The 14,106-nt window shown below is 39.4% G+C and overlaps 1 protein-coding gene across 2 annotated transcripts; it reads left to right on the top strand.

Moving 5' to 3' along the window:
• The first annotated feature begins 400 nt into the window (after positions 1 to 400).
• GPRC6A (G protein-coupled receptor class C group 6 member A) lies at positions 401 to 13,496 on the top strand. Of its 2 annotated transcripts, XM_074820740.1 has the most exons (7): positions 401 to 499; positions 692 to 819; positions 2,432 to 2,735; positions 4,561 to 5,388; positions 8,213 to 8,425; positions 9,864 to 9,987; positions 11,575 to 13,496. In XM_074820740.1, the coding sequence occupies exons 2-7, from the start codon at positions 767 to 769 to the stop codon at positions 12,693 to 12,695; spliced, it is 2,643 nt and encodes an 880-aa protein (XP_074676841.1). In that variant the 5' UTR covers positions 401 to 499; positions 692 to 766; the 3' UTR covers positions 12,696 to 13,496. The 2 variants fall into 2 exon arrangements, with proteins under 2 accessions (XP_074676841.1, XP_074676839.1); XM_074820738.1 differs by lacking the exon at positions 401 to 499 and having other exon boundaries at positions 555 to 819.
• The last annotated feature ends 610 nt before the right edge of the window (positions 13,497 to 14,106 follow it).

A 14,106-nucleotide genomic window follows, 5' to 3' on the forward strand; every position in this document is an offset into this window, starting at 1 on the left:
CATTAGAACCACGAATATTAGCTTATCCAAACCATTTATATATAAAGATTTTAAAACTTATAAGAAAAAGGTTGAGAGAAAAGCAGTCTTTTGATAGTTTTGGGTTGTTTTCTTTTAGGCCAGAGTCTGATCTAAAGCATACTGTGGCAGGGAGGTCTTTTTTCAGTAGTCTTTGGACCAGACTCTTAAAATATGGTCACAGCAATATCATTACCATATTACATGATTGTTTGTTCTCACCCTGCACTCACTTGGAAGGCATTCAAGACAAGCCCAAATTTATACCAAAATATTTGCCATGTGTTTCAGATAAGGTATAAAAAACTTTGTATAGAGCAGGACAGATTTTATGTTCAACATTTCCTTTCAAACTCATCTATGCTTCTCTCACCCTCTTCACTCTCACACCCCCTCAGCCCACGTTTTACGTGACAGCGTTGCTTTAGTATCTTCAATAAAATAGCCTCAGCCAGTGAAGCAAATACAAGCACCTTATGAGGTGTGACTAATTTTTTAGTGCAGCCTTTTTCCTTTGCTGCTGTTTATAGATGACATAGGAGCCCTTGCTGGCCCTGCAGTTCACTTAATTGACTTAAAGCTGGTAGTGAGCAAGTGAAACAGAAACATGGCATTCATTAGCTTTTTGATCCTCTGCTTTGTGATCGGCACTGACATCGTTTTCTCTTGCCAGAATACTGACGACTTTGTGGATGCCAGTTCTCCGGGGGACATTGTTATTGGAGGCTTGTTTGCAGTTCATAGCGAAATGCTGCATCCAGAAGAACTTCCCATCAAGCCAGTAATTCAGAATTGTGCTGGGTGAGTAATACTGGAAATTACATATATAGCAAAGAAGAGATCACTGACATCAGGACTATACCTCTTATATTAGGATAAACAAAATCTGGTTCTCTTGCATTTCTTAGTCTTTAAAAAGACCTTGGACATCACATAAATTGTGAGTAAATTAGTACAAGATGACAAAGTATGGCAAAGTTACAGCAAAAATAGTGTGGCTGCCTGAGGAAGGGAATAAGCATTTGATCCTATTTCAATCTGCATATATAATCAAATAGCCCTGCAGGTTTGTGCTGAACAATCATTTAATTTCCACGTAAGTGCTAATTAGTTGCTATATGTCTGAAGCGCTCTGCTGTGCAGTTGTTCATTATTTGTTATGTACATATGTGATTTGAACACAGGCAGACTGTTCCATTTTACTTTAGCATGTATTAAAGCATGTCCCCCAACGCACAGGCAGATCAGTTGTAATGTATGGTAGTACCTTGCTAACTACTTTGTAATTATTACTACAATTACTGTGGTTATTACACTTTGTATTGTAATTGTGGCATTATGTTATAGGATGGACTGTATAGACAACATGTAATGTATGCATTCAAGTTCAGACTGTGCATCAGAATATTTATTTTGTTGGATCCAAATCCTACTGTACTCAAAACATCAATTTCTTCTGGAAAGAATGCAAAAGAAACCTGGTGAAGAACTTTCTTTTAACTATATACTAATGATTTCCTAAGACCAGGAATTCCAGATATGCATTTTCTTTAATTTTAACACAGGTGCAAATACTCAAATTTTATTTGAATTTTACACAAAACTTAATTCCACATCTGACTCTAATAATCAGCTGGACATGCAGGTATCCATCTGGATTTATTTCAAAATGATGATAAAGTTGATAATTGTGTCAGTCTTCCATTATTTTTCTACAGAGTCATAAATTGTCTTAGGTCCATTTGAAATCTAATTTAGTTTGCAAGATCTGTAAACTTTCGAGAAGCTTGACTGAGAGGAGGATTGGTTGTATTGCAGACATTTTGTGCTAGCACAGTTCTGATTAAGTGTCTGTTATAATATCCACTGGAGATAAGGGAATAGCTGTACTGACTTCATCAGGTTTAGAGAGGATTTTAGGAATGTCGATGCAACTGCTAGAAGACCTCAGCCTCTGAAATATTTTCTCCTGTTCTGAAATATTTAGTCCTTTTTTTTCTCTGTTTCATGCTTTTGGTGAAAGTAAATACATTTTTAAAAAGTTTATCAGGCAGATGGAGTAAATTGGAACAGCTCCACTTACTTTGACAGTTGTTTCATGAAGATACCACTTGCAATTTTTCATGTACCATGAAAATTTGGGGTTTAGTACCTGTTTTTCCAGAAAATCATTTTTATTCAGGTGTATTTTAAATGTTGTGTTTATTTTGCTTAATCTACCACTTTGGTGAGACAAAAATGTATGATTTCTAATGTTTTGTACACTAAAACCCAAGAAAATGACACAAAGCATACTATCCATCATTTCTTATCAGTAGTTGTCAAATTCTAAGGGATATGTCTAAAACAGACTTTTCTTTGGCCTGTTCCCAGCAATATTTTACTAAAATAAAACTTTTGTGTTTCCTGACAGCTTTGAAATTCAAATTTTTCTTCAGACACTTGCAATGATACATGCTATTGAAATGATCAACAATTCAACGCTGTTATCTGGAGTTACTCTGGGCTACGAAATCTATGACACATGTGCAGAAGTGACAAAAGCTATGGCATCTGCTCTGAGGTTTCTGTCTAAACTCAATTCTTCCGAGGATGTTGTAGAGTTCAAGTGTAACTACTCAGACTACGTCCCAAGAATTAAGGCAGTCACTGGAGCCAGCTACTCCGAAGTGTCGATGGCAGTTTCAAGGCTGTTGGCTTTGCAACTAATCCCACAGGTAGATTTGAGGGAATTTTTTCATTTTGGACAGGTCATAGGGACTGCAAAAGCCACTGTGTGCTACAGGGCAGGATTTGCCTTAACCTAAGGAAATCAGGAGGAGTGGGATGCAGCTCCAAATGGAGGGCTTGATTCACTTGCCTTAAAAAAGGCAGTAAGGGCTATTTGATATGCCCAGGGCACAGGCCTCTGAGTCCTATTTCAGGATGATGCTGGGCTGTTGTCAGGCTGCTAGCACCATTAGTCAGTCCTGCATGGCTCTGCCAGTTACTCCAGTGTACCTTGGATGACACTCAAGGACTTTGATCAGGCAACAAAGTTACACCCATTGTGTCTAGTCTGGCTGGTGGTGAATATGACAATACCCAATCTCAAACCGAAAAAAAATAAAAGACCAAATCAAATTTGGCCAGAAATCTAGAAATTCTCTCTTGGCTGAGAGAGATTAGATGTTAGAATCTGTTATAACTTTGGACAGGGAAGTGAGGAATATTGGTCTAAACCACAGTTTTACTCTTGTTACTCTTCAAGCAGTTGTAGAAGAGAAAGAATACAACTCTAGATGCACACTGGTCCTTCCCAAAACATTCTTCTCTATTTCTGACCTCTCTAGGACTAGTATAGTCCCACACTTTCACTTAGACCAGTGCTTACATTTCTACTTTCACCATTGTAAAAGAGTTGGGGTCAAGGCTAGGACAAACAAGGAAAAAGGAGATCCACTTCCACAACATCTTATGTTGCACCTTGGGTTTGGCAATTTGACATAAATTACCTCACTGCAAAGTAGCAACATAGTAACCAAACACCTGGAAAGGACATAAAATCTGAGTTACACATAAGTTCTAACTGTATCTTTTCTTCTCCAATGGTGTGAAGTAATTATGATCTCCAGCTCCACCACAGGAGCTGTAGTAAGTATGAAAATTAAAATGCCACACTTTAACATAATCAAAAGGCAAGTGATGAAACAAATCTGCATTAGGATGTAGAGATGGAAAAGGTGATCCAGCAGATTTTTCTCATCAATAGTATCTGCAATCTTTTGACACCAGCAAGATTTGGTTTCCCCTCCAGACAGGTGACTCTCATTTTGGAAAGCTTAGATTTATTTTTTTAAGAACTGTCAAGCAATGTAGGAAATATTAAGTGTGGAGGAAAAAGCTCCTACAAACAAATAGAAAAGTATTAAAACTAGAGAGATTTAAATAACAATGTTCCATTTACATTTTTCTAGCTACATTCACAAGAAAAAGGTAATAAAACTTTTATAGGAAAGAATTATAGCATTCTGTATTTCTGGGACAGTCTTCTAACACACTTAACGATCCCTTTAAAAGATAATAATTAAAACTTGGAGAGAAAATATATATGTGGGTGAACCATACTAATATACTCAGTGACAGAAAAATACTGCAAAATATAAGGTATTAGCAATTTGAATAATAACTCAAACAATAGTTAATGCTTCCAGTGTTTAAATTTTGTTCTGAATAGCATGTTGGTGGTATCTGAACAGGGTAAAATGAAATCCTCATACCAGCATAATTGTCATATCCATTTTGAAAGGTTTTATTCTCTGCCTTTACTGAAGTAATTATGTGGATGAAGATGACAATAATGGAACTTGTACTGGGCATGAGTCTGCATACTAAGAACAGGGTGAGGGAACCTGCCTCATTTGGCTGCACCTTGTTGATGTTCTCTCACAGGAGGAGGGAGCCTGGGTCAGGCTGGATGAAAGAGCAATCGTGGCAGTTTTGGATCTCTTGGTGTCCTTTGGAGGAGACAGCCTCCATAACTGAACTGTTCACTCTTCCTAGGTCAGTCCTGCATCATCAGCTGAAATCCTCAGTGACAAAATCCGGTTTCCTTCTTTCTTCAGGACAATCCCTAGTGATTTTCATCAGACAAGAGCAATGGCCCACTTGATCTGTGAGTCTGGGTGGAATTGGATTGGAGTAATAGCCACTGATGATGACAACGGGCGGTTTGCTCTGGAGAGTTTTGGGGTCCAGGCCATGGCAAACAACGTTTGCATAGCTTTTAAAGAAATGTTGCCTGCCTATCTCTCTGACAACACCTTTCACACCAAAGTTGATCACGCAATTGAGAAGATTGTCAAGGAAACCAGAGTAAATGTTATTGTTGTCTTTATGAGACAGTTCCATGTGCTCAAACTATTTAAGAAGGCAATTGAGAGGAACGTAAATAAAATCTGGATTGCAAGTGATAACTGGTCGGCTGCAGTCAAAATCAGTACAATTCCCAATATCAGACAGCTGGGAACCATTGTGGGATTTGGATTTAAAAGTGGAGACATGTCCACATTCCAAGACTTTCTGAGAAACCTTCATGAAAAGTCCACTGACAACAACAAGTTTTTGCGTGAATATATTATGCTTTTGTCAGTCTGTGCACACCTGGAATATCATGATTTTCAAACATGCATTTCTAACCAGTCCCAGGATGATCTATTGCAAAATGTTGAGAATAAACATCAGATCTGGAGAGATGATTTTTTGAATGCTAACATTGAACCAGGATTTATCCATAGTACTATACTTGCAGTCTATGCCATTGCTCATGCCATTAAAGGGCAATGCAAAGACAGAAACTGCAAGGATCCTTCTGCCTTCGCTCCCTGGGAGGTATGAGTTAATTCTTCTGTGTCTCATTCTCTCTGCATAACTTTCATCTCATTTTTGCTCTCACATTCCTGGATTTACTAGCTTGATCCTTTTACTAAATGACTTTTTATTCCTGTTCCTGCTTTTTTTCACCAACTGAAATCACAGACTGTATGTTAGAGCAGCAGTATCTAACTGCTGCAGTGATGAGAACTAGACTTCAGATTTGTCTTCATTTTTTGGGCCCATGTAGATGTAGACGCTCCTGGTGCTAAGCCATGGCTGTGTTCTGCTGTAGATAGAGAAAGATTATTGAATTTCACATATAGATAGCTAACTGATGGTGAGTAGCTGCATACCCACCATCTCTTCCTTCATGGGTACAATAGAAATGGCTGTAAACACATGACTCCACAGGTGCAGAACAAATCTTTAGCTGCTGAGCTTCATTAGCTACCCTAAAACTTCCCCCATACCTCCAAAGAGCACACAGAGTAGGCACCAGGTTGGATAAAGGCTCCAGTCTGTAGGCTTCTTGCTGGAATGTCTTGCTAGCTACTCATTTGGGACAGAATAAAATGTATAGTCAATCTACAATTGACTTATCAGCTATTCAGCTACTAGTGGTTGGTCCTGTTGCTGCAAGCTACCATAATACAAAGCAATGAGCACTCTTGAGAGATGGGGATATTGCAGGATAGGAGCATTCACCAAAGAGTTTCAATTTTCCTCTCTCGCTCTCTCACCATTATCTCTGTTTTGTCTGAATTCAGGTATTTTCTTCCATAATGAATCTTTACTTGAAAGTGAAAATGCAACAGACTATTCCTCTGTTTGACCTTGATTTATACTGAAATGACTAGTAGGAAAATAAGACACAATCTTTAAGATGGGTGTTATCAAACTTGTTATCAAACTCTACCGGGTGGGAAAAGAAGAGGAAAAATCAGACAAGTAAACCTGACCCGACCTTTTACCTAAGAACCTGCCCAGGAGTATTCACTTTTACACACTTTTACTCAGATGATTAAACAAAAGTTCATTTAAAAGTCAAACAACCACTGAAGCACTCTGACTTGCTCTGACCTCTTATCCTAGGTCAGGTCAGGTCAAACCAAGATAGGGGATTTGAAAAAAAAAACAACAAACCAAGCAGTAACAATCAGACTCCTACATGAATTTGTAAATGTAAATAGGACAAATTCAGGACTGCTCTACAGGGGATGCAACTGTATGGAGCTGCATTTACACCATTGCTGAATGAAATCCCAGACCACCTCTTAAGAGGCTAAGAACTCATGAAGAAAACTAAAAGAGCTAGTTATTCCCCCTGTGCTGTTTTCATAATACATTTCCTTTACACTAAATTTAAACCCTCTAGAAATGGATATATATGTATATAAAGCTTAGGATGCAACTGATCCATATCACACATCTCCACATACAGAGAAATGACAGTCATTGGTGTTACAGACTTTGGAAAAATAACCACCAGTTACATCAAAATGTTGCTACTTACTAGCCCCTTCTGTCTGAAGCTTGAGTTGTTCCTATATTGTTAGAGAAATTGGAAAAGTGGAGAAGAGACAGGTTAAATGGCTAGCCTGAGTATGTACAATAAAAAAATTCCTATTCAGTCCCACACATTCAACTCAAATGCAATATTGGTTAGAAGCACACTTTGGTTCTTCATAATTGGTAGAGATGCAGCAAGAGCATATGAACTCTCAAAAAAATTACATGTTATACATGAAAAAAATTGTTACATACACCAGATGTGTTATATATACATTTGCCAAAGCCTATTGAAGTAATACACTGACAGTATGGTTGTTAAATGCTACAAATATCACAAATGGATCCACGTAAGACTGTGCTTTTCAAAGGGCAGTTAAATTCAGCCTTTCACTAAAACCTTGGATTTTTTTCTTGTTCATTAATCCCTGTTGCCAAAAATCATTAGGCCTGCAAAAGGATAAAGCCTTTGCTTCAGTTAAGAAGCACAGTAGGTAATGAAAGTCCTTCTATGGTCTCCACATGAATTGGGAGTGGGTTATATGTGCCTTAACCTGTCCTTTTCTAAATTCACACAGAACTTTTTGATCTGTCTTTTTGTGATGAGGGAGACCTAAATTTTCCCCTGTTGAACAGAACAGGTCGCAGTATGAACCTGGACAGACGCCTTATCAAAGCATGCTTGTTCTGATGTGTCCTATCATCTATCAAATATGGCCTAGTTGTTCATTGCCACTGTGTCACTGATCACTTCATCTCAGCAAACTGGCATGTTTTGTTCATTTAACAGTTCTGAGTCTCATCTTGCAATTCACAATATCAGTCAGAGTCGCAGCTGAAAACAATGTTAGATATTTCCAGACACGCTGGGGGAGGTTACTCTGAAAGCAAATGTTGCCCAGATTGACTCTGGTGACAGTAAAGTAACAACAGGAGCATCACTCATGGTCGTCCTTTAAAGAAGGGGAGTTCCAAAAGGCCATTCATTCTTGCAAGCAAAAATCTTTTCTTTCCCATCAGCATATCAAAATTTTCAAGGCTGGAAAGAAATACTAACATGAGTATTTGTACACATTGTACAGGGTTAAAAAATGATTATTTATTTATTAATAGATTTTTAAGGTCCACAGGATTGTCTGAATAATGTAATACCATGTTGGACATCAAATTAAACAGTTTTAAAGATGACTTTTAATTTTAAGATTTTTTTTTACTGCTAGAAAGCAACATTTCTTTTTAACTTGATATTATCAAACAGATGTTAAACTATTGATTTTATCACACTGACATGATACTGATGTATGTTATCGTTCCTTATACCTATGTTCAGCTCCTTGAAGAACTCAAAAAGGTTACAATCCTTGATGATGATAAAGAAATCAAGTTTGACTCCAATGGAGATATGAGCACCAGTTATGATGTACTTCTTTGGAAAGAAATTGATGGCCACATGGAAATCACCACTATGGCAGAATATGACACAGAGAAAGGTGACTTCATCTTTGGGGATGAAGAGAAAAAAAAAGAATTTATGGATTTAAAGGTAGCTTTCAATTTCTTGACATAACATGTGAAATTTGTTTCATGTTCTCTTCTCCCTCCAGTATTTGCAACTGAAGTATGTGTCAGCTATACTTGTGATTTCATGTTCTCCTTTTAGAGCAAAGGACCCTCTCTGGGTATATTTGACCACTTTCATGCACCCTGAGAAGCATGTTAGCCTGTAAGCAGGCTCAGTGATTTGAAATGGAGTTATTTCTCCATAATGCTCCTAGGAGGTTTCCTAAGATGAGAACTTATGTCTATCCTAAGGATGCTACTCCAGAATCTTGAAAAGGGGGTTCAAGATTAAAAATGACCATGTGTAAAAGTCCGCTCTCTTATGTACCACCACCATTTATTTTGTACAGAAAGGCTCATATCTGTTGACTTCACTGGTTAAAAAAACAGTTTTGTGGATTATTTGCTCCAGTTAGAGCTGGGGTCAGCATGACTACAGAAGTCTGAGGTAGGTGGTACCACCTGAAGCCCTGGAACTGGTGTAGGCTGGACTAGTGTGTGGCCCTGGCCAGTTCCAGTTCAATAATCTGTCATCTGTGCATGGGTGGAGGTCTTAGTTCATTGTGCAGCTCTGTGTTGCAAAGTGTTCACCACTAAAGGGACAGGGAGAGGCTGCTTACTAGGTGGGTTGAAATCAAGTCTCAGCATGTGGACTCAGCAGATAGAAAAGGCTAAGGACAGAAGAAAACCTCAAATCTTGTCCCTCTTTGTGGCGCTGCCCAGGATGGGAAGGAAATGTCTTCACCTCCTTGTAAGCAGCATCTTGGAGGAATAAGAAATAGCAGTGTCCCTCAGGACTGCTTCTCCATTTTACAAAAAATTGTCTTTGGAAGGATGACCTGAACTCAGACCTGAAGAGAAAGTCCTGATCACACCCCAGAGTGGTGCTTCATGACTCAGGGATGAGCTGCCGAGGGTCAGAAACATCAGAGTTGCAGTGCAGAGCACCCATTGAGGTGTCTCCTCTGAGCCAAGGTGTCTCTCCCAAGCTGAGATGTCTCCCCTGGGCTGAGAGCAGCCAAACAGGGTTTCAGGATGTCACTTGTGAAGCAGTCCACTTGAATCCCCCATTAGATGCTTCTGTGCTTTCTTTGGAGCTGATCCTCAGCAGTCTAAATTCGAGGTTCAAAGCTGGATGAGGCACTTTGCTCTGAATTTTAAAGGTAGAGATGATTCAGGGGCATAAAATAAAATCAGGTAGATAACATCCCATCCTGTCATTTGTTGACTGTGTGGACAAAATACAAGAAGCATGAAGTCTACAATGCCTTTTTTTAGCATCATTTTCAGATTCCCCTAAAATATGTTAGGTGCAAAAAGAAAGTGCAACTTGCAGAATTACTGGAGGTTTATTTTAACATTTCTTAGTAATTTGTTGTGCCTGAGCTGATTTATTTTTTTTTGTTCTCTTCACACTGCAGAAGGTTCAGTCAACATGCTCCCAGCACTGCAGACCAGGACAGATGAAAAAGGTTACAGAAAGTCCACACACATGCTGCTATGAATGTGTTTACTGCCCAGAAAACCATTACAGCAATCAAACGGGTAAGGAATTGTGACCCAAATAAAGATTTATTTAGACATCAATACAATTGTTTTGTTTGGGTATAATGTGCCTTGACAACCTTGGGTATAACTTTGAAATGGGATTAAAATATTTGTTTATGCTCAGTTTCCCAAATACAAGTGTTCAGCCTATAAAACTTGGTTTACATGCTTTTTTACAAGACAAAACTTAAAACAATTAGATTTTCCAGCTGACTAGCATTATCCTTTGTTAGAATGGAAAGTCTGGCTTATTTATCAGTGAGACCGACTCTCATCAAAAAATAGCCTTGCTTCCCTGTCTTTCCGCAGTACACCAACTCCAATAAGGAAGAAATTCTTTCCTGTGAGATCAGTGAGACACTGGAACAGGTTGCCCAGAGAAGCTGTGGCTGCCCCCTCCCTGGAAGTGTTCAAGGCCAGGTTGGACGGGGCTTTGAGCAACCTGGTCTTGTGGAAGGTGTCCCATGGCAGGGGGGATGGAACTAGGTGATCTTTGAAGGTCCTTTCCAACCCAAACCATCCTATGAGTCTATGAAGTTCAAGGTTTATGTATTTTGCTTACCAGCATATTTTTTGTCCTAACACAGAGTACTGCAAAATTTGATATAACTGTATAATAATATTTTCTAGTATCAAATCTGATGTATAATTTACCACTGGTGCATTTATAGGTTTGATCAAAATTTTTTATAGGGGAAAATTAAATATGGAGGAGAGAGATGGAATTTTAAAAAAATGCAGTACAATGTACTTTTAATCTCCAGAGTGCAGAAGGGAATTAAATTTTGTATTTTTAATTCTAATAATTGTGAAATTTCTCCATATCACAGGATAGGAATTTTAAAGCAAAAGTAACCTTTCAAAGAACAATCTAAAGCAATGTTTATTCTTGCTGTTGCATTTCAAAAGACATCTGTAAAGAGAAAGTTGGGGTTTTTTCTTGTTGAAACAGGTAAACAAAAGAAATATAGTTCCAACTTCTGTAACATAATTGATCTACTCTCAAGTCATTGTTCAGGTTTCAGTTAAAGTTTGCCTGTCCAGAGCTCTGGCCAGGTCACATATCATTGGTCAGCAATGACCAATGCAGTTTTAGGATGCTGCTCGTTCTCCCTGTCACCTCCCTGACCCTGGTTAGAGGCAGCCCCTGCTCCCAGCAGGCAGGCTTTTGTCCTTTGCTCCTTCTGCCACAGCCACCTCTGCCACCTTTGCCACTACTGCCACTGCAGTCACCACTGCCACTGCAGCCACCACTGTAGCCACCACTGCCACTACTGCCACCACAGCCACCACAGCCATCACTGCCACCTCTGCCACCGCAGCCACCACTGCCACCTCTGCCACTACTGCCAACACTGCCACCGCAGCCACCGCTGCCACTTCTGCCACTTCTGCCACCGCTGCCACCGCTGCCCTGCAGCTCCTCCGCCTGGACGGCGACAGCAATAGCCGGGAGCAATCAGCCCTGTCTATTCCCCTCGGCATCCCTTCCCACATTGCTCCCGTATCTCAAGCCTCGATAATCCACTTCGCAGTTTATTTACTTCGGGTTTCTGAGTTATCTTCCTTTTTTTCTGCTTTCAGATATGGATTACTGCTACCGATGTAACAACAAAACCTACTGGGCTCCCGTCAACAGTACTACATGCTACAGAAAGACAATCCATTTCCTCTCCTGGACTGACTGGTTTGCCATTTTCCTCCTCCTCCTCTCCACTTTTGGGGTTGTGTTGATTTTGTCAATTAGTGTAATATTTACTAAAAACTTGAACACACCGGTTGTAAAGGCATCTGGAGGTCTAACTGTCTGCTATATTATTCTCTTCAGCCACTTCTTAATTTTTTTAAGCACCGTCTTCTTCATAGATGAACCCACAGAATTCAAGTGTAAAACTAGGCAAGCCCTCTTTGGTATAAGTTTTGCACTCTGCATTTCATGTATTTTAATAAAGTCACTAAAAATTTTACTAGCCTTCAGCTTTGATCCGAAGCTACAGAATTTCCTGAAATGCGTGTATAAACCTATTCCCACTGTAGTCACCTGCACTGGAATTCAAGTTATCATTTGCACCTTCTGGCTAATATTTAGGACACCTTTTGTAAAGCAAAATTTCTCAATCCCAAGAGCAATAATTCTGGAGTGTCATGAGGGCTCCATGGTGGCTTTTGGGATTATGCTGGGCTATATTGCTGCCCTAGCTTTCATTTGCTTCATATTTGCCTTTAAAGGTAGGAAGTTGCCAGAGAACTACAACGAAGCTAAGTTCATCACCTTTGGCATGTTAATTTACTTTATAGCATGGATTGTATTTATCCCTGTCTATGCAACTACATTTGGCAAATACCTGCCAGCAGTGGAGATCATCGTTGTTTTAATATCCAATTATGGAATTCTCTGCTGCACTTTTCTTCCAAAGTGCTATATCATCATTTACAAGCAAGAAACAAACACAAAATCTGCCTTTCTCAAAATGCTTTACACATATTCCTCCAAGAGTGCAGGCAGTGTTGCTGTTAGTCAGATTTCTTTGGATTCAAAGTCTTCCAGCTCTCGAGCTACTATCTCAGACTCGTGTAAATCTGAGAAAATATCTGTGAATGGAAATTGTCATTCCCAAGCACCTGGGCAGACACTAATAAAAGGGAAAGTTCTTGCTAAAAATACTGCAAGGACTATGGCCAGGAAAAGACTCTCCAGCATATGACTGGCTAGTGTTAAAGTACTAGAAGATGAAAAGCCATCTTAGGGAGCCATTTCTCTTTCAAGTCTCTTTCCTTTTGGCATCTCCAAGGAGAGCAGGCCACATGAAATGCCTTCTCCTCCGGGACTTAAGCAGTTATCCATTACCAGATTTGCAAGGCTTTTCTGGCTCGCAGAGTCCAGCCCCTGCTCCCGCAGGCACCATGAGGTGCAGTCCCCTTCAGCAGCTCCTTTCCTTTCCCAGCCCGCTCATGTAGACCTGTGGGAACCTATTCTGCAATCTCACTTCCCTGAGTGAGGCAGAAGCATCAGGAAATTATTATTTCTCACAGACATGTAGGAAGGAACATATGGGTTTACCCCACTTTTTTTTTCATCTGATGCCCAGTTGTTTAAGGAGCTCTTCTTCTCACCTGGCACTGTTTTACAGATCAAACAGAACCCTCTCCCAGCCTTTGTTTGCTAGGATAAGCAAGTCCAGTCCTTTAGTCTCCACTTTTAAGATAGGCTTTCCATTCTCCTGAGCACCCAAAAGTAACCTTTTTCACCTGGTATCAGTGAATCCTTTTTTTTCCTCCCCAAAATTACACACCTTATCCCAGATGAGTGCTGCAGTACCTTCTAAAGTTCCTTGTATTTACCAAGATGATAATGAACTAGAGACAGGTCTATCTAAAAATTAAATAATTCCTCTGGAGCTCTGTAGTTATATGTATATTCACCTACTTTTTTTCTCCCATACTCAGAGGAAATACACTGATTCACCTCATGCACCTCCTCTGATGGACGAGGAGAGAGGACCCACTATGTTTGTCCCCAGGTGTCCTCTTAGTTGAGGACAACTTAGATGTCAGTGTATAACGTCAAAACTTATAAACACTAGTTGATTCCTCTCATTAGCATAAATAATGTAATAACCAGGATCAGCATGAGTGGATCCTGGGAATGTTACCTTTTTTGATACATATTTAAAAAATCTGATTTTCAATAAGAAAATGACAATGCACCATTCTGATACGTAGAAATAGCACAAGAATTAATTGATATGAGCTGTACTGGATGAGTCTCTGCTCTGTAGCTCCATCAGTACAGCTATGCTGTGCCTTCTGCATGAGAGGCAAAAGGCATGTTCAGAGAAGGAGAAATTTTTCTGTTGGGACAATATGCTATGTTGCCAATGCAGGACCATGAAAAATACTTTTCCATGTTCATAAAGCCCTAGAAACTTTACTATTTTAAATTCTGTACCATGTTACTGTGAAATAATGCTAAATCCTTTGCATTTTGTCCATGCTTCTGTTTAGGTCTGGAATAACTGGATATTGTGGCAGGCCAAAATACAGTTCAGTAGATTTGGTGTTATACCAGCACATTGTATTATTGCTATGTACAATATATCTATTTTTCTATAATTT

The sequence above is a fragment of the Strix aluco genome, chromosome 3, assembly GCF_031877795.1.
Source record: "Strix aluco isolate bStrAlu1 chromosome 3, bStrAlu1.hap1, whole genome shotgun sequence".
Lineage (NCBI taxonomy): Eukaryota > Metazoa > Chordata > Aves > Strigiformes > Strigidae > Strix > Strix aluco.